The sequence below is a fragment of the Schistocerca americana genome, chromosome 2 (assembly GCF_021461395.2).
Source record: "Schistocerca americana isolate TAMUIC-IGC-003095 chromosome 2, iqSchAmer2.1, whole genome shotgun sequence".
Lineage (NCBI taxonomy): Eukaryota > Metazoa > Arthropoda > Insecta > Orthoptera > Acrididae > Schistocerca > Schistocerca americana.
This window is the reverse complement of record NC_060120.1, coordinates 931435320-931463306: the sequence shown is the minus strand read 5'-3', so window position 1 is coordinate 931463306 and position 27987 is coordinate 931435320. Positions and strand designations below refer to the sequence as shown.

General features: G+C 43.9%; 1 protein-coding gene across 1 annotated transcript in view; it reads right to left on the bottom strand.

Annotated features, from left to right (window-relative positions):
• Window positions 1-27987, bottom strand: part of LOC124595993 (globin-1) — a 179417-nt gene that overhangs the window by 29196 nt on the left and 122234 nt on the right. The window contains exon 2 of the mRNA XM_047134940.1: window positions 2682-2869. Coding sequence (XP_046990896.1) covers window positions 2682-2866 — 185 coding nt within the window. The 5' untranslated portion in view covers window positions 2867-2869. The remainder of the gene's footprint in view (window positions 1-2681; window positions 2870-27987) is intronic.

The following is a 27987-nucleotide window of genomic DNA, read 5'->3' as shown; positions in this document are numbered from 1 at the left end:
GATTTGATTGTGCCCTCCACTGAGGTGCATTATGGCTCTTACCCGGTCGTCAGCATGTTACTCAGTTTATCGTAGAGGGACCAAGAGATGGTGCACTGTAGTGGCGAAATCGACTGTAAATAAAGTAATACTTTTAGACACAGCTGAAAGATTCACCCTAAAGAAAATGTAATTCATCTTCTTCATTTGATCAAGATCAGAATGATCTGCAGTCATGACTGTCAGAAAATTCGTCTATGAAAAACTTCGCTTTTCTTGCTGTTGACAATCTGAATTTTATATCCGCTCTTTTTCAGCCATCGTCATCTATTTTGCTGCCCAAATATCAAAACTTATCCATTGCTGTTAGTTTCTCATTTCGTAATCTACTTCCCTCTAATGTAATTCCATTACATTTCATTACCGTTGTTTTACTAGTGCTGATTTTCTCATAATTTTGAGCATGTGATTTTGGATTGCGGCAACCGCAGCTAAACTTCCACATCTTGAAGGAAATAAACCACACTGGCTGTAGAACAATTTTCATTACAAGTTAAGACCGGTTTCGCCCCACTAAAAGACGCATCCTCAAGTGGTAAAGATTCAATATGTAAGTTGAATGGGGATCTCTGCTATCAGCTGCAGCGGGACATTAAGCGGAATCAGCGGCGACTAGCGAAAATGCGCACCGGACCGAGATTCGAACCCGGGATCTCCTGCTTACCTGCCGACCTCCTGTGGGAATATCTAAATAGCGAACAGGAGTATAATTAACAGGGACTGCGGATAGGTGGCGCTCTTTGGGCTGAATCACATCCCTAGGCAGATTGGCGGAGAGATTGCTCTCTATGAGGACGACACCGCCATATACAGAAGCAGTCGCAGCCTCCACCTCATACACTGCTACCTTCAGCAACATCTCAACAAAATAACCCAGTGGTGCAACCGCTTGAAAATTAAAATCAATCCTGCAAAGTGCCAAGCGATCTGTTTCACCCCTAAAATCAAACTCCCGGATCGCCAAGTCACAATTGAGGCCGAGAGCTAACTTGGAAAAACTCAATCATATACCTGAGGGTCGAAATAGATCGCCGCCTAACATGGAACAGCTACCTCACTACCGCTGCAAACAAGAGCTGCGCCCTCTTCTGTAGGCTATATCCACTCCTGAAAGGCGATGGTATTACCATCCAATGCGAACTGCTCCTCTGGCGCCAGCTTATACTTTCAGTCATCCCGTATGGCTTGGAAGTGTGGTCTATGGCGTCAGACATAGCACTTTCCCGACTGCAACATCTCCAGAACAAAGTTTTCCGTGTCATTCTGGCGCGGGTAGATACGTCCCTAACACACACATAAGTGACCTCCTAGGCCAACTCACTATCTACACATTTATTCAAGAAAAAATCCACAAAATTTTACGAAAGAACACAAACTTCGCCCCACTTTCTCATACAAAATTTAGGAAACGAACCACCAGAAGCTTCTCATAAACGCCCAAAATTAACCCTTACACGCCTCTTTAGAGACCAATAACACATACATAAAACACCAAACATAAGCCTTCACACAGAAAACATGCACACAATCGCAATCCCTCATTTCAATCCCTAGCGCATTTCGAAGCCAGAAGGGCACTTCGAGTACAACCACAACACACACAGCCTCGTAGTCACTGGATGGGGGTGTGCATAAGCCGTGAATGTGTCGAGACAGTCCGTGCAGTTGTGGATGACGTTATGTCCCGGATGGAGCAGTGTTTACCGCACCTGTCTAGTAAGCAGGAGATCCCGTATTCGAATGCCGGTCCGGTACACATTTTCGCTCGTCGCCCCTGATTTCGCGTAATGTCCCGTTGCAGATGATAGCAGTGATCCCCCTTTAATTTACATTTAGTGTTTCACAGCTGATGGATCTGCGTGGTGTCTGTTCTTTCGAAGGAACTGACACTGTGCCTTCAAATAAGGGTAAAGATTCTTTTTAACAAGTCATCACCGAAAGGTAACTGCCTTAGAGCCACTACCTATCACTCACGTCAAGTTGTAAACAAATAGCACGATAAAAGCGGTAGTCCATATTTAAAACGACGAGGGTAGCAGAACCGCACCACAGGCAGGAAGGTGGCAGAGTAGCAGCAGGCAAAGCATACTCAACCACCTTCCTGCTTAAAATGGTTCAAATGGCTCTGAGCACTATGGGACTTAACATCTGAGGTCACCAGTCCCCTAGAACGTAGAACTACTTAAACATAACTAACCTAAGGACATAACACACACATCCATGCCTCAGGCAGGATTCGAACCTGCGGTCGTAGCGGTCACGCGGTTCCAGACTGAAGCGCCTAGAACCGCACGGCCACACCGACCGGCACTTTTTTAATAAAAAGTATCCTACAGCGCGGATTATTTCTTTCAAAACATTATATCTGTTTCCACGACACTATCCAGTCCGTTCAACTGCTACTCCAAATCCTTTGCCTCTACCAGAATTGCAAAGTCGTTGGCAGAGCTCAAAGCTTTTTAATTTTTTTTTCAATTTCTTGTTCATGAACTTTAATTCCCTTTTCCAAATCTCCTTGGTTTTCTCGACTGCTTATTCGGTTAGAGATTGAACAAGACAGGTGATAGGATGTAAACCTGCCTCGACAGCTGCTTTGATTGATGACTGCACTAGCAAACGAGAATGGCGTGGGTGGTACTCACAGCAGCAGCAGCTCGGTGCCGTTGCCCTTGGCGTCCTGGCGCACGATGTCCCAGCAGTCGGTGACCATGCGCTTCTCGCGCGGCGTCACGCCCAGCACCGGGTCCGGCACGTCGAGCGCCGGGTCGTCGTCGTCGGCCGCCGCCGCCGCGGATCCGCCCCACAGGTAGCTCATCAGGCCGCCCATGACCTGCACAGCGACATTGTCAGCAGTGAGACACTACCACAAACAACTGGCACCAGCGAGTCACTCTGGGACTAGGTCCCACTGACATCACATTTGTTGCGGCGCAGGTAACAATGTACAAGAAATTACGGGTTTCAGAATAACTAATAAGTCAGCGCTTTTGGGACTGAACACTAGACGAGTGGCAGCGGGACTGGGACAGAGGAAATTTCGGACGCCAGGTATACATTCTCCTTTCGAGCGTCAGAGACGACAAACGAACTGCATCGCCCTCATTGTCCTCAGCAAAGGCATTGCTCATTTTGACACAACACGGCCTTTACTCCCAATACTCCTTAGAATAGGAATGAGACCATCAGCATTGTCTGAATGTGGTGTTTAGGATCCCCTGAGCTTGTGGTGTTCACATGCCATGTGGAAGCTAGTAGAGATGAACCCCTCAAGGTGAAATGCAGTTAGGATCCCCTAAGCTTGTGGTGTTCACATGCCAAGTGGAAGCTAGGAGAGATGAAACCATCAAGGTGAAATGCAGTTAGGACCCCCGGAGCTTGTGGCGTTCACATGCCAAGTGGAAGCTAGGAGAGATGAAACCATCAAGGTGAAATGCAGTTAGGACCCCCGGAGCTTGTGGCGTTCACATGCCAAGAGGAAGCTAGGAGAGATGAACCCCTCAAGGTGAAATGCAGTTAGGATCCCCTGAGCTTGTGGTGTTCACATGCCAAGTGGAAGCTAGGAGAGGTGAACCCCTCAAGGCGAAATGCAGTTAGGATAGATGAACTCCTCAAGGTGAAATGCAGTTAGGATCCATGGAGCTTGTGGCGTTCACATGCCATGTGGAAGCTAGGAGAGACAAGGTGAAATGCAGTTAGATTCCCTGGAGCTTGTGGCGTTCACATGCCATGTGGAAGCTAGTAGAGATGAACCCCTCAAGGTGAAATGCAGTTAGGATCCCCTAAGCTTGTGGTGTTCACATGCCATGTGGAAGCTGTGAGAGATGAACCCCTCAAGGTGAAATGCAGTTAGTATCCCCGGAGCTTGTGGCTTTCACATGCCAAGAGGAACCTAGGAGAGATGAGCTTCTCAAGGTGAAATGCAGTTCCTAATTAGGAGGGAGGAACAACCACAGCTATACAAAGACCAGACAGCCATCATATACTGTTAAACAGAGACCATGAACATTGCGGTTAGGCCGGCCGGTGTGGCCGTGCGGTTAAAGGCGCTTCAGTCTGGAACCGCGTGACCGCTACGGTCGCAGGTTCGAATCCTGCCTCGGGCATGGATGTGTGTGATGTCCTTAGGTTAGTTAGGTTTAAGTAGTTCTAAGTTCTAGGGGACTTATGACCACAGATGTTGAGTCCCATAGTGCTCAGAGCCAGTTGAACCATTGCGGTAGGTGGTTGAAAAAAGCACATGAAATCAGCAGAAGAAATCACTTATGAGCTCCAAAGTGCTACCAGTAGTCCAGACAGCTCTAGCACAATGCCTGTGCTTAGGCAGATAAAATGGATGGGATACAACGATCGAACAGATCATAAGGCACACATTTCAGCAGTCAATGCTAAGCAACGCCTGAGGTGGTCTAAAATGTGACGCCAATGGATACGGATGATTGGAAACGAGCTGTTTGGCGCGATGAATCACCCTGTGGCTATGAGAAGGAAAAAGTTGGGTTTGGCGAATGCCTGGACCTTCATCATGTGTATCGTCAACCGTAAATTGGTCAGGGTGTGGTCCACTTATTGCGCTTAAAAAAAGGCTAAAATCGGAACGATATGAACACATTTTACAGCATCGTGTGCTGCCTACAGTGGCGGAACAGTTCGAAGACGCTGACTGATTGTTGTGTCAACATGACAGTGCATTCTGCAAAAAGCAGCTTCTGTGGGGCACCGGTCTCTGTACAGTAACAGTCCAGAAATCGAACCCAGTGGAACACATCAGTGATGAGTTAGAACGTCCACCATCACTACCTTCTATGCTTTCGATTCTTGAGGAAGAAGGGCTGAAAAGGGGTTCCATTCCTCCACAGACACTCAGATACATTTGAACTGTCTGCAGAAGAATTCAAACCGTCATAAATGCAAAGGTTCGCACACCTCGTATTATCAACTGCTGATAGGTGTCAAAATACTTTTAATCTGGTTGTGTAATAAAGGAATGAACCGCTTGTTAATGCTGCAGTGAAAAACTGTTGACTGTGGTGACTCAACGGAAAAGACATTCAGATCGCTTTGAATAACAACGGACCTGAAGTACACGTTTTACTCAGTAAAGCGAACCTGGCAGTTAAAATAATGCGCATTGCTACCCGACAGCGCAAGCTGCTTGTTAACGAAGTTGAATGTTATCGGTGATCAGAAGGAGAAAGCAGTGACAGCGCAGACGGTAAACGTGTCGAAACATGCAAGAAAAACATTAAAGCTGAGCGCGTCATTGGTCTGCAAATAGCGACAGACGGGACACAGTCTGTGGAATTTGAAAATTTACTGCAAAGAAATAGTAAAATGTCCACAGTAAATATAAATAAATGTGTTGTTAGGAAAATGTTCCTGCGATGTTATGGACCATACAAGGAAATACCAACTATGCGAGAACTTTATAGCTTATGCCATGCAGAACAAGATTCGAGGCTACGAGGAAACTAACAAATGGGAGGTTTGAGGTCGGAAAATTGAGTGAATGGTGATGTGGTATTACATGCCCGGTGTCTGGCTTTAACACCGTTCACCCCGATGAACCTCCCTGAAGCCTATATCTAAGAGATGAATATAGTTACCATTTATTAAAAAAAATCGCGTTTTACTAAACAGCGCGATGATGTAGTCTGTAAGTTTCAATCTGATACTCTGTGGGGGCGCGCTTTCGATACTAAATTTGAATTTTGCTTTGGGAATTGAAAATACGTCCTAACCTTCTTCACCGCCTGTCTCTCTCTCTCCCTCTCTCTCTCTCTCTCTCTCTCTCTCTCTCTCCCCTCCTACCCCATTTCTCCATCTCCTCCTTCCCGTCTGTCTGTCCATCTCTCCACTTTCTACATCCACTTCCAATCACCCCTCTGTCTGTCTCCCCTTTCTCCCTCTCTCTTAGCTTGAACCTTGTTTACTGTTATTGCAATGTCAGATTCTGTAGTCGTGTCCTAATCATAAGTCAATAAGCCGTAAATACAACTTTCCATAAATACAACTTTCCATAAATACAACTTTCCATAAATACAACTTTCTTATTTGTTAACAACGTTTCACTATTTTATATTTTACATATACATTATATACCATATATCAAAAATACACAGCCTATATGTGTCCAACCGTTTATCACAATAATGTGTAAAAATTTCAAGTGAATCAGTTGAGTACTTCGAGAATTTTGATAAGTTTCCCCTTTATATATTACATATTTATTTATATATCAAATATTTTAAGGAAGATGTATATAAAAACACGTGCGTATTCGAATGCAACACTGTGTCAAAATTTCAAAGCAATTGGTGAAGAACTTTCGTGGATTCAAAATTTTGAACAAACGAACATTTACATTTTTATTTAGGTAAATGTTGCGATTTATAATTTTTGACCGACAGTCGTCATAGAAATATTTGTAACAAGTATTACTCTCACACTACAAACATTGTATGAAAGACATCTTGCCACAGCTGCATTACATTTTGTATAAATTTAAGGGGAAATTTACGTCATTAAAATAGTGCAGAATTGGTTTTCCGTATGTTATTTTTGCAGCTATAAACCAACATCTAACTGAAATTCGGATTCGTTCTGGATGTATTAATTTTGCAGCCATCAACAAGTGTATTTGAAGTTCCGTAGTCTTCTCCCTCATTTTTGGTCATATACATCAATCCATTTCGACGCTGACAAAAATAAGGAACTCATCGTTCCACTTACATCAAACTAATGACTTACAGCGTGCAAATGTGACTCTATACACGCTCAGCTATCTCGCCATATTTAGTGCATGCATAATTTTAACGTATGGCGAGTAAACTGCTGTCGTACGGTTACCGAAGATGGTATCTCCTGTACGAAGGCTCACTGTGAGATAGCTGGCACTTTAACCTACATCCCATTCGACACGTTTTCCGATCATCGCCCCCCATTCGCCTCCCCCTCTTGTGAAAAGTATTCTTGCCTGAATTCAAGGTATTGCATCGTTTCTTTCGCCAAGGTACTAGACGGGAAAGGGTGGCGGACCCATTGTTCTGGCCGTCTGTTACCCCCCGGAGAAGATCCCCAGTACTCACGTTGCAGTAGGGTGAGTGGACCTGAGGCCAATCTGGAGGAACTGGAATGAGGGAAATTCCGTCCTTCTATCTGGGATTGAAACAAGGACTTTCAGGGGCTGGAGTCCAGCGCTCTGCCAGCTAGACAGCCAAGCCCACCTACTCTGTAGGAATTCGTTTCTCAGATCTGCCAGAATTAACGAATTATCAAGTAAGAGCGGGATGACAGTTGCAAAAAACGACGAACGTCATTAAGTTATTACGAAAATATGAGGCAAAAAATGTAAGTGGCCTGCGCCTTATTTAGACGAAAAATAGATTCATATTTATTAATTCTGTGAATAAATGCTAGGAAAGAGATAATATCTGACGAGTGTTGCCAATGAAGAGTGCCGCTCTATGTTTAATTGTGTTGCGCAGATTCACTTATAGGCTCTAGCGTGTGGCAGCTTTATACTTTTAAGAATACTGGGGTATACGTTGCCACTATCTCCCCTCCCTGTCTCTCGAGAGTATGCACGACAGTGCTGCCACCCTGGCGAGGTTTTTGGGGTCGCTTTTCCTGGTATTAACTGCCAAAGGAGTTTCCCAAGAACATTCTATGGCCGCGTAACTGACACATCGAAGTTCTCAGCATTAAATCAATCACGCCCGGTGTCGGCTGTTGGTTACTGTCCAGTGGAACAATGTGAAAGACTCGACACAGGCTGCGCGTATCTGTCCACCTCGGCCAATATGACAACTGCTTTGGCAGTTAATAGCAAGAAAAGCGACCCGAAAACAGCGCCGTCTATATCAGCTCACGGGGAAATTCAAGTTTGATTAAATGGTGTCGTGCCTGTCTCAGCATACAATCATAGAAAAAAATTGGGAACGGAGGTTTTGGTTGCAGCAAGGCAAGCTCTTCATGCTCAGTAGCCAATAATGTCAACTGTTGTTATTAAGACTGGCATTTGTATCCCGAAATCCAGGGTATGGTGTCTGATGGAGAGTAAATATGGAACAAAAGTTCTCCTTGACTCTGGAACCGAAACCCTGGGGGGGGGGGGGGGGGGGGGATTTGTAGGATGATACACTGCCACCTTCTTGTTACTAGCGTAAGACAGAGCTACTGCAACACCACAAAAGACACAAAAGATGACACGCAGTTAAAGGGGAGATATCACCACTCTTCGTAGGCTGAGAAGATAATTCAGACGGCCCGCAGTGCCTACTATTACCATTAGAGAACCATTAAGAAGTGCCTTGTCTGAACCATAAGGATCACACAGATGAGCCCATTTAATTCAAAATTCGCTCGTCAATTGTCGCACGGCGCCGGCACTAACATAGCTCGCTATCAGCGAGTCGCTTTGTCACGGCCTGTAGTCAATCTTTGCTTACTTGAAACAGTGGAATACTCGCGAGTGAAGAATTTCAGATGACACCCAGCTTAACCAGCGTCACGTAGGATGGCGCTTCCGCGCATAGAGGCGGAGCGGCAGGGTAGCGTGGGAGGGGATAAGATCTGCCCATGCGCGGCAGCACAGAGCGGGAAAACAGAAGTCCACGTCGCCGAACCGTGATGCTGCGGACAATAATCAGGTTCATTTGCCTGCGGTACATCATAAGATACGTTCAGATCTGTGAGGGGAATAGCACATTTTAAAAACGACTTCTATCAATCGTCACGAGAAAAACCTTACTCTACGTCTTGACGTTGCGTCCACTGCTTTTTTCTAATACATTGTTGAACTACCTCCTCCTCTTGTATCGTGCATCTTTAAGAGGGATGTGATTCCTAATGCGCCTATGGCATTTGTTTCAACAATAAACGCTCTTCTTATCATATTTGAAGCCACTGTCTTTTAAAATTTCTTTACACTGACGTAATGCTGCCTTAGAAGCCCATTCTCTCATTGATAACTGAAAGACGTTTTTGTGATGTCAGGTATTCACCATTTAAACGGAGCACATTAAGAAATCATTGTCAAAATCATCCACTTGTGTTACAACAATTAAGCTGTCGTCTATTAAGTTCGAACTCTTCTCTGGAGACACTGAGAGCTGGCCCAGTTTTTGTGAACAGTTTGAAAGATGTACTAGCTACTATTAATAAGTACAAAGTATCGAGACGGCGAAGGCATAATACAGCTCACTTAAGACTACGGTACTTAGAAGCACTGCAACCCATTCCACTTTAATTAATACAACATTCATAGAATGCAGTAGATATGTCCCAGCTCTGAAATCCTTGGGTGAGGATGTAAATGCCTATGGCAAGGCTCTCACACGAAAACTTTTGCACGATTTCTCCACAGACATTTGACGATGCTGGATGGTCTACGACAAGAGGGAGACCTATCATTAAAACCTTTCTGCAGCTCTCTCTACACGCTGACGATAGAGTCTTACTGGATTCTTCTGATAAAAGATCAACGTTAACAATGTAGAAGATCACATTAATGCAAGACAAAGGACAATTTATCCATTCTCACGCCAAAGAAATGTTATACCTGCCTAATACCGTGTAGGGCTCCCGCGAGCTCGCAGAAGTGTCGCAGCACGACGTGGTATGGACTCGACTAATTTCTTGAGCGAATTGACAACACGAATCCTGCAGGGATGTCCATAAATCCATAAGATTACGAGGCGGTGGAAGCTTTTCTGAACAGCACGTTGCAAAGCACCCAGATATGCTCAATAATGTCCGTGTCTGGGGAGTTTGGTAGCTCAGAAGAGCGTTCCTGTAGCAATTTTGGACGTGTTGGGTATCGCATTGTCCTGCTGGAATTGTTCAAGTCCATCGGAATGCGCAGTGGACATGAATGGATGCAGGTGACCAGACAGGATGCTTACGTACGTGTCACCCGTCATAATCTTTTCTAGACATATCAGGGGTCCCCTGCTGACATGCAGGGTCCATGGATTCATGAGGTTGTCTTCATACCCGTACATGTCCATCCGCTCGACACAATTTGAAAGGAGAGTCGTCCGAAGAGGAAATATGTTTCCAGTCATCAACAGTCCAATGTCGGTGTTGACAGGCCCACGTGAGGCGTGAAGCTTTGTGTCGTGCAGTTGTCAAGGGTACATGAGTGGGCCTTCGGCTTCGAAAACCCATATCGATGGTGTTTCGTTGAATGGTTCGCACGCTGACACTTGTCGATCGCCCAGAAATGAAATCTGCAGCAATTTGTTGAAGGGTTGCACTTCTGCCACGCTGAACGATACCTTCAGCCGTCGTTGGTCACGTTCTTGCAGGATCTTTTTCCGGCCGCAGCGATGCCGGAGATTTGATGTTTTACCGGATTCCTGATATTCACGGTACATTCGTGAAATGGTCGTATTTCATCGCTACCTCGGAGAAGCTGTGTCCGATGGCTCGTGCGCCGACTATAAACACCACGTCCAAACTCACTTAAATCTTGATAACCTGGCATTGTAGCAGCAGTAACCGATCAAACAACTGCGACAGACACTTGTTGTCTTACACAGTCGTTGCCGACCACATCGTCGTATTCTGCCTGTTTACGTATCTCTGTATTTGAATACGCATGTCTATACCAGTTTCTTTCACTCTTCAGTGTATAAGCGTAGGGCGAGATGGTAGAAGGGTGACAGACTGAAAAATAAAAATGTATGATATTTTCGGTCGTAGTATGATATTTGTGTCATGGGTTGCATGACTCATTTGCAATGACTTCCTAACAACACTGATTTGAACATCACAAAGGTCCAGAATGAGATTTTCACTCTGCAGCGGCGTGTGCGCTGATATGAAACTTCCTGACAGATTAAAACTGTGTGCCAGACCGAGACTCGAACTCGGGGACTCCCGAGTTCGAGTCTCGGTCCGGCACACATTTTTAATCTGCCAGGAAGTTTCATCACAAAGGTCGTCGCTCGCTAGGTTCTGCTGATGTTCACACGCGTTCTAAAAGCCCACCGAACTGAGGCTGCAGGGGAAATGTTGCAGCTGTGTCATAACGATCTAGGTGTGCTAGCCACCTAATCCCCATGGTCGACAGCTCTATGTATCACTGACGTATTAGGATGACAAGACGGCTGTTCGAAACTTGAGTAGTAGTCTACAGAACACCTTAGCTCCAAGCATTACACGGCTATACAGAAAATGATTAGATGAAGTAATAAACAAATGCAACAATAGCAGAACATTAAGGAAGAATGGAAAAAATAGTAAGAATAATACATATAGCTGCTGGTGAAGTTTTAGGGAAACAGATGAAAATCTATTAAAAAGAGGACTAGCAAACATCATAAAATGTAAGATACAGGCCTACCTGAGATATTCATAATCAAAGAAACAAGAAGACTACGTGGAGTATAAGCGACACAAGCAGCCGTCAAAAAGCAGACAAGAAAAATAAAACAAAGCTGGGATATTTTTCTGAGTGAAATGCAATGTGATGTACATACGAAACAGACTAAAGCCTTTAGGATGCTGAGACAACTTCATAAAGATGAAAGAGAGATGGTTCAAGTTACCCCATTTCGGAAAATGAGTGTCTGGATTACTTTCAAAATCTATGAACAGGTGATGAGGAAAATGCGAAAATTGCAGTTACTGACGAGAATGTTGTTCTTATATCAGTGTAAGAACTAAAGGTTGCTTTAACAACATCTATGAATAGAAAATCCCCACGAGAAGAAAAACGAAACGTTGAATTTTTTAAATATGCTTCGGAATCATTTTTCGTAAAACTATTGAATTTCGGAATTACTTGTTGGAAACAGCAACATACCAGAGCACTGGCAAACAGCAGTATTATTTTAAAAAATGGGATCGCACGTAAGTGACAGTTGTTAAGGTATAATTTTGCTGAACTCTGGATACAAGATGTATGCGAAACTAATAACAAATAGACTAAAGCTACTTTCGGGAACATTTCTTGCTGAAGAATAGAATCGGTTTCGGATGGAAAGATCTTTCTTACACAGTTTTTTGCAGTTTGCCAAATTATTGAAAAACGCAGAGAATACCATCATCTCACATAATAGAGTTAAATTATGGGACATTTTAAAAAAGAATGGTATACCCCAGCAACTAATGGTTCAAATTGCTCTGAGCTCTATGGGACTCAACATCTGAGGTTATCAGTCCCCTAGAACTTAGAACTGCTTAAACCTAACTAACCTAAGGACGTCACACACATCCATGCCCGAGGCAGGATTCGAACCTGCGACCGTGGCAGTCACGCGGTTCCGGACTGAAGTGCTTAGAACCGGACGGCCACCGCGGCCGGCCCCAGCAACTAATAAGGTTAATTCAATGTACATACACACCGAAATCAAAGTACAAGAACGAGGTCCATTTGGAAGAAACATCTCTCAATGAGAGAGACCCTACATTTTTTAATATATACATAGACGACGCCATAAAGACATGGCAGAATAAAGCCGTGCACCATTATAAGCTTAATAATAAACTTATAAATACGCTCCTGTTTACAGATGATAGAAAAATCTTTGTCAACTGAGAAGATAAACTACACAGAACAATTCCGCCCTTGCACAAGATAGCAAATGATTATAATACGACAGTATCTAAAGGGAAAACTAAGAAAATGGTATTCCATGATAAGGAGCATTTGTGAGCACAAATAATAATTCACAATAAACCGCTAGAACAAACGAATACTTTCAAATACCTGGTATCATATTACAAACAATGACGAAGAATACGCACTGGAAAAATTACGGCAGTTGGTAGGTACACACTCCTCAAAAAACGCTAACCGTCATTCAAAGGAGGAGGACTGAAGCAGAAGAGATGAGACTCCCAAGGTATTTAACTGGTTACAAACTCATGGATCGGATAAAAATAGTGAAATAAGAAATGAAATGAGTGTGAAAAACATACTTCAGAAAATAGAGGAATACAGAAAGAAATGAGAAACACATGCGAAGGATGTCAGAAGAACGAATATCTAAATTAATATAAAAATATGCATCTGAAGGGCAAAGAAAGTTGGGTGTCCTGAGAGAAGATGGAAAGATCAGCTGCATTCCACTTGAAATTGGAACAGGCAAGGATGCCTAAACTAAAACTGAATATTATGATGATGGTATGATGATGGCTGTTCGTGAGCGACAACTGCACGTACCAAACGCTTAGTCGTATGTGAACAACTGCTAGTAGAAAAGCCTGTGAGGGCGTTGTCATACTTGTAGTGTAATATGTGGCTACACATGACTGTATATCTGTAATGCTGATGCATGTGGCTGCGTTTTGTGGTAACTGTGAGCGGTGCACACCTGCTGCTGCACATAAGACTTTTAACTGCTTTGACCGAGCGAAAAGAGGCAATAGTAAGGGCCTTGGACATCGGAGTCGCATCGGTGCGGCATGAATCGGGACGCCTAGGGAGGGGGGGCGCCCATTAAGATTCAAGTTTTCCGTTGATTCCCCAAATCACGTAAGGTAACCGCCGGCTCCTCTGAAAAGAATGAGGCCTATTTCGCTCTCTATTCTCCGCTTCTCGAGGCCTCCCCGTCGATGGGATTGACTAACTTCTTCCTGTCCTTGTGTTGTGCAGATGAGCTTAGCGAGGCAGCGCACGTCGGGAACATTAGAAGCTATGCAGTGGTGTTTATTTTACAAGCGTAGCGACCTCTGTCACACTACAAAAGTGCTTAAGAGTGTGTGAGAAGCGGGAGCCTGTGTTTATGTTTCCTGCCAAGGCTTCGTCGTAGTCGTAAGCAGCCCACTCAACGACAAAGTGTCTGTGGGTGCGGATGTGATCAAGCTTCCTTCATACATTTTGGTTTATTTTTACCAAAATATACTGGCATTTTTTGAGATATCGCTGTTTTACGACTATTAATTACGGAAACGGTGTGTATGAAGAGGCGTAACGACACTGAAGAGGATGATGTACAATAAATGAAAATATACGACAGTATGAGATGAAGTGGAAATTGTGTGAATCAGTTACCAATGGCCTAACCAAAATCTTAAAAAGTAATTCAGTAGGAGAGCAGTGAAATGCTTTTGATGGAGACGGAAATAACTAAGACAGGACAAGAAAACATATGTAGTCAAAGAAAGGCAAAGAAGCGCCGGCCGCGGTGGTCTCGCGGTTCTAGGCGCGCAGTCCGGAACCGTGTGACTGCTACGGTCGCAGGTTCGAATCCTGCCTCGGGCATGGATGTGTGTGATGTCCTTAGGTTAGTTAGGTTTAAGTAGTTCTAAGTTCTAGGGGACTGATGACCACAGCAGTTGAGTCCCATAGTGCTCAGAGCCAGCCAAAGGCAAAGAAGCCGTGGATAGCTGATGTTGATGGGTAAAAGAACAAAATGAAAGACTCTTACAATATGAAAATAATTTATGTATTGCAGTCAATTTTAACTAATATTTATTAGCATGCCCTGTTTTGGCAGCATGCTGCCATCATCAGGTGCTTTACAGTTAGACGTACACTAATTTTTAATTACAGATTCCTTTAGAAAGTGGTACATTAAAAAATTAATTTTTAATTGTAATAAACTATTCAATTATAATTACGTAGTTGTTTATTACTGATTCTTTTGGATTGTGGTATGTTAAAAATAGTGATGCTCACCTAATTGAAGTACCAGAAAGTGGCAGCCTGCTGCCAAAACACGGCGTGCTTATAAATATAGGTGTAAACTTATTGCAGCACACAAATTTTTTTTATAAATTTCATAATACTTTCGCTGACCACAAAATGTAGATAACGTGCGTAAATTTGAATCCTACAACTGACAAAGCAGCAGTATGGTTGTTGGGAATGAAATTAACACAAAGCGTAAAACAGACTAAATTCGAACGGAAGCCACAGATAAGACTGCCTGGAAAGTCGCCACACTTGCTGAAAGATAAAGATAACTAGTCAGAGTTAAAATGTAAAGGTATTAACTTAGGGGGACCATATGCAGAAGGAAGGGCAGGCAGACGGCTGGAGTTGATCTCTGTGGTGGAGAAAAAATGTCCCAAAATTGAGACAGAAGAGGTAGTTCATGCGGAAGAAATCGGTAATCCAGTAATGTGGCCGTAGTTTGATAGAGCACTGAGCCATATGGGAAGTGTAGGAACTACGAGGTCATTTGAGTCGGTGCAAAAAAAATTATGAAAAGAGTGGCTTACCAACAGATTTCCAGGTAAGTATCATCATCACATTACCACAACAGTAACTCGAGGACGAATGTGGAAACATAATTAATCCGACAATCATATTTGTCAAATGCTTACTAGTAACCCATAGAAGACTGTAAAGAAACACTGAAGACGTTTTGGCCGAAGGTCAGTTTTGTTGCAAAAAGGGAAAGGGCACCAAAGTATCAATAATTCTGAGATTGATTTTGGAAAGGAACCTTACGATGCGATGCACTTGTATTTACATAATTCTTATACGATTTGAATTTCAGTGCCCAAACATCAATTTCCTGAATAAATGCGACAGAATGATAAAAAACTCTCGAAAAAAAAAATTACCTTTGAAGATTAAACTTACGAAACATTTTTAACTTATTAACGTACTCGGCGGCAGCTATGTGTGTAGTGTAATAGTTTTTTAATCGTGAAGTTGCTCACTACTTTTATCTCAATTCCATATTTATTAACAAATCTAAGGTTAATTAACAAATATTGAATCAAAATTTTTCAAGAAATTGATACATTTTCCATTTTAATTACTGATCTTATGAAAACAAAATTTGTTTGTAAGGATAAGGATCCCATTGTTCCTTCCAGGCAGTAGTATCCTTCGGAGACTAACTATGAATAGAGGGGGACCAGTCGATATACTAGTCAAAAGAGAACGCAGGATATTAAGAAAGATTTCAGGCTACTGACGGATTAATGGGCACAAATGTTTGAGATCAACTGGGGAACTATACAGAAACATAGGACTGTACCATTGTGGATTAAAAAGAAAGGGTTTTTGTTTCGTGAACGCATTTTCAGAATGTCCTAGGGTCATCCAACAAAATCTGTAATTTCGTAAGACTGGGATAGTTCTGAGAGTGTGATAAAGATCTTAAATGAGAATCCTAAAGAACAGAAGTCTTGGATAGCAGTTAATTTAGACAAATGGTGAAAACTACCGGGGTTTTAAATTGGCAGTAAAACTCAAAAGACGAAGTTAGCCTCTGTCAGACGACGAAAGAAGGAATTGACTGATGGAGATATTGGCAAGACATCAAAGGTGACAGACCAATAACAGCGAAAAATGGAAAATTAAATTGATTGTTAACTTGTAGTCCATAGTATCCCAGTTCGAAGGAAAAAAATTGATACAGACATGATCAATGGCTTTTTATTAAATGAAGAAAAATATATATATAAAAGTCGGGGGACCTGAAAGGCCATGGTACAGGCGAGCCATGTTCGATTCGTTTGTTGTCGAAACGCTCTTTACCAATAATTTCGAGGCACTCTTACGTATCGGAAACGATGATAAAATCAAACGAGGGCTTCTTGTCGCTTTGTAATATATGCCTCACTTCGCGTTGTATCGAAATAAGTGTAGCCCTAGATATTAACGGTGTTGAAAATTTGACATCACTGTATCTGCGCATACTTTGTGTCACGGAAATGAGTGGTTTCCAGGCACACGTTTAGAGGGATTATTGACTTGTTTCACTGTTCTCTGCTTGCCCGTTTCTTTTGTACCGGTAACAGTCGCCATGTCCATGAGATTACGTACACCACCTTCCTCAGCCGTCGACTGCTCGTAAACTCAACACGACTAATCAAATCTTTACGACGCTTTGCAAAGGTACTTTACTAGGAAAAGTCTTCAACTTAAAAGACATTAGACATTACACAGGATGGTACTTACAAAGTATTTATAGAGACCACAGCTTTTACTGCAGGTTTCTGACGATGAATAATAAGCGGTGAAACTATATCCGCAGCAGGAAAAACTTTCTTAACAACTCTGTGCGGCAGTGTAATTACAGACTTCCATAGTCTTCCAACGGGCGTCGTGCCATAACAAGTATGACGCAGGATAAAGTATGCAGCCATAATACACTGACGAAAAAAATCGCAACACCAAAAAGTAATTAATGTACAGTAATTAAGTTCCGGGAATATATTTGTCGAGGTGACATATTTAGGTGATTAACACTGCAATATCGAAGGTTAATGTAAGTGCGAGATAAATCATTGCAAATACGAAATCCTAGTACATTAATAACCGTTGCAATCGCCAGTATGTTGCAAACGTGTATGTGTTCTGTTGCACAGGTGCCGGATGTTAGTTTGTGGGATGGAGTTCCATGAATGTTGCACTTGGTCAGTACAGGAACGGTCACTGCTGTTTGTAGATGACGCTGGAGTTGTCTAATGAACGAGCTCGACTGGAGACAGATCTAATGACCAAGAAGGCCAAGGCAACATGTTGGCGCTCTGCAGAATATGTTGGTTACAACTACGGTATGTAGGCGAGCGTCATCTACATCTACATTTATACTCCGCAAGCCACCCAACGGTGTGTGGCGGGGGGCACTTTACGTGCCACTGTTATTACCTCCCTTTTCTGTTCCAGTCGCGTATGGTTCGCGGGAAGAGCGACTGCCGGAAAGCCTCCGTGTGCGCTCGAATCTCTCTAATTTTACATTCGTGATCTCCTCGGGAGGTATAAGTAGGGGGAAGCAATATATTCGATATCTCATCCAGAAACGCACCGTCTCGAAACCTGGACAGCAAGCTACACCGCGATGCAGAGCGCCTCTCTTGCAGAGTCTGCCGCTTGAGTTTGTTAAACATCTCCGTAACGCTATCACGCTTACCAAATAACCCTGTGACGAAACTCGCCGCTCTTCTTTGGATCTTATCTATCACCTCTGTCAACCCGACCTGGTACGGATCCCACACTGATGAGCAATACTCAAGTACAGGTCGAACGAGTGTTTTGTAATCCACCTCCTCTGTTGATGGACTACATTTTCTAAGGACTCTCCCAATGAATCTCAACCTGGTACCCGCCTTACCAACAATTAATTTTATATGATCATTCCACTTCAAATCGTTCCGCACGCATACTCCCAGATATTTTACAGAAGTAACTGCTACCAGTGTTTGTTCCACTATCATATATCATACAATGAAGGATCTTTCTTTCTATGTATTCGCAATACATTACATGTTTCTGTGTTAAGGGTCAGTTGCCACTCCCTGCACCAAGTGCCTATCCGCTGCAGATCTTCCTGCATTTCGCTACAATTTTTTAATGCCGCAACTTCTCTGTATACTACAGCATCATTCGCGAAAAGCCGCATGGAAGTTCCGACACTATCTACTAGGTCATATATATATATATATATATATATATATATATATATATATATATATATATATATAGTGAAAAGCAATGGTCCCATAACATTCCCCTGTGGCAGGCCAGAGGTTACTTTAACGTCTGTAGACGTCTCTCCATTGAGAACAACATGCTGTGTTCTGTTTGCTAAAAACTCTTCAATCCAGTCACACAGCTGGTGTGATATTCCGTAGGCTCTTACTTTGTTTATCAGGCGACAGTGCGGATCTGTATCGAACGCCTACCTGAAGTCCAGGAAAATAGCATCTACCTGGGAGCCTGTATCTAATATTTTTTGGGTCTCATGAACAAATAAAGCGAGTTGAATCTCACACGATCGCTGTTTCCGGTATCCATGTTGATTACTACAGAGTAGATTCTGGGTTTCCAGAAACAACATGATACGCGAGCAAAAAACATGTTCTAAAATTCTACAACAGATCGACGTCAGAGATATAGGTCTATAGTTTTGCGCATCTGCTCGACGACCCTTCTTGAAGACTGGGCCTACCTGTGTTCTTTGCCAATCATTTGGAACCTTCCGTTCCTCTAGAGACTTGCGGTACACGGCTGTTAGAACGGGGGCAAGTTCTTTCGCGTACTCTGTGTAGAATCGAATTGGCATCCCTTCAGGTCCAGTGGACTTCCCTCTGTTGAGTGATTCCAGTTGCTTTTCTATTCCTTGGACCCTTATTTCGATGTCAGCCATTTTTTCCGTTTGTGCGTGGATTTAGAGAAGGAACTGCAGTGCGGTCTTCCTCTGTGAAACAGCTTTGGAAAAAGGTGTTTAGTATTTCAGCTTTACGCGTGTCATCCTCTGTTTCAATGCCATCATCATCCCGGAGTGTCTGTATATGCTGTTTCGAGCTACTTACTGATTTAACGTAAGACCAGAACTTCCTAGGATTTTCTGTTGGGAAACACCCCCTGGCATGCTGTTCACGAATAGCAGCACAACAGGTCGAATCACCAGACTGACGTACGAATTTGCAGTCAGGGTACGTGAGATAGCCATGAGAGTGCTCGCGCTGTCATATGAAATTGCACCCCAGACCGTAACTCCAGATATAGGCCCAGTGTGTGTAGCTCGCGGACAGGTTGGTTGCAGGCCTTCAGCTAGTCTCCCTCTCGCCATCACACAGCCATCACTGGCACCGAGGAAGAACCAGCCTTCATCAGAAAACACAGCAGACCTCTACCGTCCATCCAGTAAGCTCTCATTTGACGCCACTGAAGTCGCAAATGGCGGTGGTTTGAGGTCAGTGGAATGTGCGTTACAGGGCATCTGGCTCGGAGCTGTCCTTGAATTAACCGACTAGGAACAGTTCGTTGTGTCACTGTGGTACCAGCTGCCGCTCAAACTGCTCCTGCAGATGCAGTACGATGCGCCGGAGCCATAAGCCGAACACGGTGCTCTTCCCCTTCCATAGTGCCACGTGGCCGTCCGTAGCCCAGTCTTCTTGCGACTGTATGTTCTCGTTACCACGGCTGCCAGCATGCATGTACAGTGTGTAAGTAGGCTGTTTAGGTTTTTTGAATGGTAACGCCACGTAGCGCTCTGTATGAAAATCACTGGCTGTGCTGTGTGCAGTCTGTGGCTGGGTGGCATTGTTGGAATTTGCCATTGTAGTGTTGGGCAGTTGGCTGTTAACAGCGCTTAGCGTTGCACAGTTGGAGATGAGCCGCCAGCAGTGGTGGATGTGGGGAGAGAGATGGCGGAGTTTTGAAATTTGTAAGACTGGATGTCATGAACTGCTATATACATTAGACTTTTGAACACTATTGAGGTAAATACATTGTTTGTTCTCTATCAAAATCTTTCATTTGCTAACTATGCCTATTAGTAGTTAGTGGCTTCAGTAGTTTGAATCTTTTATTTAGCTGGCAATACTGGCGCTCGCTGTATTGCAGTAGTTCGAGTAACAAAGATTTTTGGTGAGGTAAGTGATTTGTGAAAGGTATAGGTTAATGTTAGTCAGGGCCATTCTTTTGTAGGGATTTTTGAAAGGCAGATTGCGTTGCGCTAAAAATATTGTGTGTCACTTTAGTGAATGTTTGAGTACGTTCAGTTTTGCTCAGCTGTTTGAAAAGCAAATAATGTAAGAGGTTTATCAGCACAGTAATTCATAAAATTTTTCTAAGGGGACGTTTCATATGTCGACCCTTAGCCTAGGATACCTCACTGGAATCTTCTGATTTTTTCTTGTAGTTTGTGCAATTAGTGCAGCCTTTGTTTATTGCTAGCACGTAATTGTAGAGAGAATTTCCTTTGTAGTTGTAGTTTTTCATTCTTGTACAGTAAAACAGTTGTGGCATGCATGTAGATTTGCACCAAGTATTTCGCAGCTGCGCTTGCAATTAACGAGATATTATTTTCAATGCTATGTTAATGTGTTTTCTTATCTTGCTCTTCAAATTGTGCTTTACTGTGTTATCGTGTGAAATATTGTGACAATAATGGCGTGTGAAAAACGTAATACTAGGCTCCAAAGTAAACTGAGAAATGACAGTGAAAACGAAAGCAGTGTGTTAGCGCCACCGTGTAATGAATTAACTTATGTTCAAAGTAGTAATTTGGTAATTGTGCATAGGGAAGGAGTGTTACACTGTTTCAATATGCAGTTTATTTCAGGAACATTTGCTTTATATCTCTTCGCAAATTTGAGAACACTGCACACAGCACAGCCAGTGATTTTCATACAGAGCGCTACGTGGCGTTACCAATCAAAAAACCTAAACAGCCTACTTACAAGTGGCTACATTACTGCCAAGTCTATCTGCAATATCGCGGAAGGAACATCCAGCTTTTCGTAGTCCTATTAAACACGACCTCGTTCAAACTCAGTGAGGCGTTGACAACGGGTTCTTTGTCGCCTTGAAGGCACTCTTGACTAATGTCAACTCACCTCGTCCAATCTCAAAGGCAAGTAACGCTCCCGATCTTTACAGTGTGTATTTGAAGCAAACCCGATTTCGATGTGGCGCGAAATGTGAACGGATGTCACCTTTCAGATGTACACTCCTGGAAATTGAAATAAGAACACCATGAATTCATTGTCCCAGGAAGGGGAAACTTTATTGACACATTCCTGGGGTCAGATACATCACATGATCACACTGACAGAACCACAGGCACATAGACACAGGCAACAGAGCATGCACAATGTCGGCACTAGTACAGTGTATATCCACCTTTCGCAGCAATGCAGGCTGCTATTCTCCCATGGAGACGATCGTAGAGATGCTGGATGTAGTCCTGTGGAACGGCTTGCCATGCCATTTCCACCTGGCGCCTCAGTTGGACCAGCGTTCGTGCTGGACGTGCAGACCGCGTGAGACGACGCTTCATCCAGTCCCAAACATGCTCAATGGGGGACAGATCCGGAGATCTTGCTGGCCAGGGTAGTTGACTTACACCTTCTAGAGCACGTTGGGTGGCACGGGATACATGCGGACGTGCATTGTCCTGTTGGAACAGCAAGTTCCCTTGCCGGTCTAGGAATGGTAGAACGATGGGTTCGATGACGGTTTGGATGTACCGTGCACTATTCAGTGTCCCCTCGACGATCACCAGTGGTGTACGGCCAGGGTAGGAGATCGCTCCCCACACCATGATGCCGGGTGTTGGCCCTGTGTGCCTCGGTCGTATGCAGTCCTGATTGTGGCGCTCACCTGCACGGCGCCAAACACGCATACGACCATCATTGGCACCAAGGCAGAAGCGACTCTCATCGCTGAAGACGACACGTCTCCATTCGTCCCTCCATTCACGCCTGTCGCGACACCACTGGAGGCGGGCTGCACGATGTTGGGGCGTGAGCGGAAGACGGCCTAACGGTGTGCGGGACCGTAGCCCAGGTTCATGGAGACGGTTGCGAATGGTCCTCGCCGATACCCCAGGAGCAACAGTGTCCCTAATTTGCTGGGAAGTGGCGGTGCGGTCCCCTACGGCACTGCGTAGGATCCTACGGTCTTGGCGTGCATCCGTGCGTCGCTGCGGTCCGGTCCCAGGTCGACGGGCACGTGCACCTTCCGCCGACCACTGGCGACAACATCGATGTACTGTGGAGACCTCACGCCCCACGTGTTGAGCAATTCGGCGGTACGTCCACCCGGCCTCCCGCATGCCCACTATACGCCCTCGCTCAAAGTCCGTCAACTGCACATACGGTTCATGTCCACGCTGTCGCGGCATGCTACCAGTGTTAAAGACTGCGATGGAGCTCCGTATGCCACGGGAAACTGGCTGACACTGACGGCGGCGGTGCACTAATGCTGCGCAGCTAGCGCCATTCGACGGCCAACACCGCGGTTCCTGGTGTGTCCGCTGTGCCGTGCGTGTGATCATTGCTTGTACAGCCCTCTCGCAGTGTCCGGAGCAAGTATGGTGGGTCTGACACACCGGTGTCAATGTGTTCTTTTTTCCATTTCCAGGAGTGTAGAAACACGCCTACCAACTTCTGTTTACGTCACACAACTCCTCGTGTTGCGATTTTTTTTCCATCAGTGTATGAGCTATTGGCGAAAGGAATGGCAAACAAAAACCGTGTAATAAAATAAACCCTGCTACACCGTATTTCTTTTGAAGTAAGGAATAAGAACATTTCCTATTACTAGTAAATTATACGACAGCAATTTTATGAAACATGCCATTATCAGACCAATTGTGTGTGACTGCATTGAAGAGTTCCTAGATAGCAGAACGCAGCATGTCATTCTCAATGGAGAGAAGTCTTCCGAAGTAAGAGTGATTTCAGGTGTGCCGCAGGGGAGTGTCGTAGGACCGTTGCTATTCACAATATACATAAATGACCTTGTGGATGGCATCGGAAGTTCACTGAGGCTTTTTGTGGATGACGTTGTGGCATAACGAGAGGTTGTAACAATGGAAAATTGTACTGAAATGCAGGAGGATCTGCAACGAATTGACGCATGGTGCAGGGAATGGCAATTGAATCTCAATGTAGACAAGTGTAATGTGCTGCGAATACATAGAAAGAAAGTTCCTTTATCATTTAGCTACAATATAGCATGTCAGCAACTGGAAGCAGTTAATTCCATAAATTATCTGGGAGTAGGCATTAGGAGTGATCATATAAAGGATGATCGTCGGTAAAGCAGATGCCAGACTGAGATTCATTGGAAGAATCCTAAGGAAATGCAATCCGAAAACAAAGGAAGTAGGTTACAGTACACTTGTTCGTCCACTGCTTGAGTATCGCTCACCAGTGTGGGATCCGTGCCAGATAGGGTTGATAGAAGAGAGAGAGAGAAGATCCAACGGAGAGTAGCGCGCTTCGTTACAGGTTCATTTAGTAATAGCGAAAGCGTTACGGAGATGATAGATAAACTCCAGTGGAAGACTGCAGGAGAGACGCTCAGTAGCTCGATACGGGTTTTTGTTGAAGTTTCGAGAACATACCTTCACCGATGAGTCAATTAGTATATTGCTCCCTCCTACGTATAAATCGCGAAGAGACCATGAGGATAAAATCAGAGGGATTAGAGCCCACACAGAGGCATACCGACAATCTTTCTTTCCACGAACAATACGAGACTGGAATAGAAGGGAGAACCGATAGAGGTACTCAAAAATGGCTCTGAGCACTATGCGGCTTAACATCTGAGGTCATCAGTCGCCTAGAACTTAGAACTAATTAAACCTAACTAACCTAAGGACATCACACACTTCCATGCCCGAGGCAGGATTCAGACTGTAGCGCCTAGAACCGCACAGCCACTCCGGCCGGCCAGGTACTCAAAGTACCCTCCGCCACACACCATCTTGTGGTTTGCGGAGTATGGATGTAGATGTAGATTATTGCACAGTGTGATCACACACAGTATCCTTCCTTTGTATACGTCGCTTAAGCACAAATACTGCATGTTATGAAAGGTTAATGAAGTGCAACACAATAAACAAGTCGCGCAGGAGTACGTTTAGAGCTTGGTGACCACTACCGTTGGAATCATTCACGAAAAATTTCAGGGAGATTTCACAGTACGCGATTACCACGTTACGATGGTCGAACGGTGGTAGCCGCGGAAAATACCTAAGAATTCATAACAACAGTCGTAAAAAGCATGTGTGAATTGCCAAACATACTACACAGCTGTCAATCAGTCTACTTTCTGTAGTCTATTGTTTAACAGTACATGGATGATATTCCAACTTAACAGTTTTCTCTCTTTACTTATAGAGAATTTGTACATTTGTGTTTGGAGTGTAGTGCGGTCTCTCTATTGTAGATAAAAACAATAAGCAACTGAGAGGGCCAAATGCAGTGCCCGCACAATTCCTAGTTACCTGTGTGGTAGGAGTCCAGTTTCCGTCCTACATTCCTTCCAATAATATCATCTGTCCTAACCCCATCAAACAATGTTGAGTGGTTTGTAATTCAATGCAGGACATACCTTCACAGTCTTTTTAATCAGGGACTGTATACCCTACAACTTCATTTGTAGGTCAAATAACAGTAATGAAATTTTTTCGCTGGCGATGATTCGAACTGGCTACATGTGGGTCGAGGGTCACCGTGCTAGCGTTTGCAGCCTCTCGTCTTGGAAGTAAGGTTTTCTGATGGAAAATAAAAATTCGATGTCCCATCAACGACAGGATCATTAGACATGGGTAACAGGTGTGACAGCAGTTTCGGAAGAACTACCCCGTCAATCGTTTACATCCGTTGGGAGGGTCTCGCGAGACTGCAACACACAGCTTCTTGCTTCCATGAGAGAAGGAAGAGAGGGAGATTTGGGGACGCCGTTATATTTTAACGTCGCGTCTACATAGCGGTCACTGCAGAAAGTGAATTTTCTCAGTTCGACCATGAAATTGGTGGATAATAATTACACTCCCCCACTCCTCCAACTCCCATATGAAGTCACTACCAGCCCTTCTAGACAGACACTTGGCCTAGAAGGCAGAAGTTTCTCTGTTCACATGACGTCGTGTGGCGTCATGTTTAATAATGCTATCGCAATGACGTCGAAGTATCTCGTAGCGATGGGACGTGGAGCGGCAGCGAACAACAACAACGAACAACAACAACAACAACAACAACAACAACAACACAACAACAGCAAATATAGCCCATTAACTGTAGAATTTTCACTAAGCAATTTAAACAAGTGCAGCGTCCACCTCACTAAAACAACTGGAGCAACTGAGCGATTAACACAGCGTACGCGCGCATGTTGACGGGCGACCGATGAAGATAGCGGCTGTCACATAATTATACTTCTGGAATTTAAACAATTAGAGTTGTGCATGGCAGAGCTAGCATTGCATCACACACATATGGCTGACATCGATTCTCTGGCCGGCGCGATGCTATATAATACGGTTGGAATCACGAAAGAAGGCGGTTGAGTTTATGCTTGTACTGTGCACCAACGTCACGCATTCTCCGAAAGCCAATGAGTGTTCAGTTGTATTGTGAGCGCTCTGCTGTTAATGCCGCAGCTAATGCGAGCATTAAACGTCATCGTAGGGAACTGTTTAGTAAATTTCTATCACTTTTGTTGCGAACTGTCATCGCTGATGGTGGTGGTAGGTGATAGATTCTGCAGAAGAAAGCCAGAGACATAATTTGTAGGATATACGCTTTCTTCAAGCAGAAAGCTCGCACATGCACTTACTGCAACTGTCGTTTAGAATTGTCAACAGTGCAATCTCCACCTGTGTCTCGACATGCGAGAACTGCGATCCTTTGTAGAACCTCACCAGGCCGTTGTTGTTGAGACACACAGCGGTCAGCTCCACAGCGAGTAAAGACGATAATTACGGAGAGTTTATGATTCTACAACCAGCTCGAAAAGCAAGCGTCTGCTTTATATGTACTTCGTTGACTGAAAGAGCGATGGATAATGCTTAACAAATTGCGGGAACCATAGGCCAAGTACGAAAAATGTACGTATTTTGTCGGCAATTTTTGCTACTGAAAAAGAAAAACTTATTCATTGTACAGTTACTCGCATATTTGGCTGCAGATACATCTTCTGAAAAACATTATTTGTGTCCTTCAAACGACTTTGCTGTATTGAACAAACCGATGTACAACGAAATGCACAGAACAAAAGGGAGGTGAAATCGAACTCTGATTGCATCGACCTGGACCGTTCCTCAGCTACGGCTATCACTTTAACAAAGATATACAGAAAAAAGGAGGGTGTATTTGATGTTTCATAGAGTTTGAGCTGCCACAATGTTTGACACATTCAGAGATGTCAGGATTCAGATCACTGTCGTTTAAGTTTACTTCACGATACTGACAAATGTTTCATTTGAATACTGAACACATCAAACTCGCTAGTGTTTGGCAGAAACAAAGAAAAATAACCAGCCAACACCACAAAAAATTGGTAATAAGTATAAACTCGTTACAAAGTTCAGTATTGCGAGAATTCCTACCACAGATCCGTAAAGACATGGTTCGTGACGTGATGATAGTGTGTATTACTACTTAAACGATTTACAGTGAATGTTTCCCACTGGTGAGTCTAGTGGTTCCAAGATGGCTATAAACAATTTAGCACTTGTATGAGCAAGTCGCACTTATTGTCATTTAAACAATATTTATGGAGTGACCTTGCATTTGTTTGTATCCCATATGAACGTCACTAGCATATAACTAACATGGCAACCAACACCCAAGTTCAGGCAGCATGCTCCTACACAACAAAACATTGTGTTTGGTAAATAAACCAGAAACGAAGATATACACTATGCGATCAAAAGTATACGGACACCTCGCTGAAAATGACTTACAAGTTCGTGGCGTCCTCCAACGGTAATGCTGGAATTCTGTATGTTGTTGGCCCACCCTTAGCCTTGATGACAGCTTCCACTCTCGCAGGCATACGTTCAAGGAGGTGCTGGAAGGTTTCTTGGGGAATGCCATCCTTCACGGAATGCTGCACTGATGAGAGGTATCGATGTCGGTCGGTGAGGCGTGGCACGATATAGGCGTTCTAAAATATCCCAGAGGTGTTCTATAGGATTCAGGTCAGGACTCTGTGCAGGCCAGTCCATTACAAGGATGTTATTGTCGTGGATCCTGTTGCAGTTTGGAATTCCTTTGTGATGGTCTGGATAGATGTCTGCCTATTACAATTTACGACCCTCTTCAACTGTCGGCGGTCTGTGTCATTCAACAGACGAGGTCAGCCTGTACGCTTTTGTGCTATACATGTCCCTTCACGTTTCCACTACATTATCACATCGGAAACAATGGACCTACGGATGTTTGGGAGCGTGGAAATCTCGCGTACAGACGTATGACACAAGTGACAGCCAATCACCTGACCACGTTCGAAGTCCGTGAGTTTCGCGGAGCGCCGCATTCTGCTCTCTCACGAAGTCTAATAGCTACTGAGGTCGCTGATATGGAGTACCTGGCAGTAGGTGACAGAATAATGCACCTAATATGAAAAACATATGTTTTTGGGGGTGTCCGGATACTTTTGATCACATAGTGTAGATAAAGTGGAAGTGTCTTAGGCCTATGCGAGAACACGTATTTATTGCTCCAGCGTGATGTGGTGTGGGATGATGTTAGAAGGCATACGCATATCTTAATCTACATCTATATCAT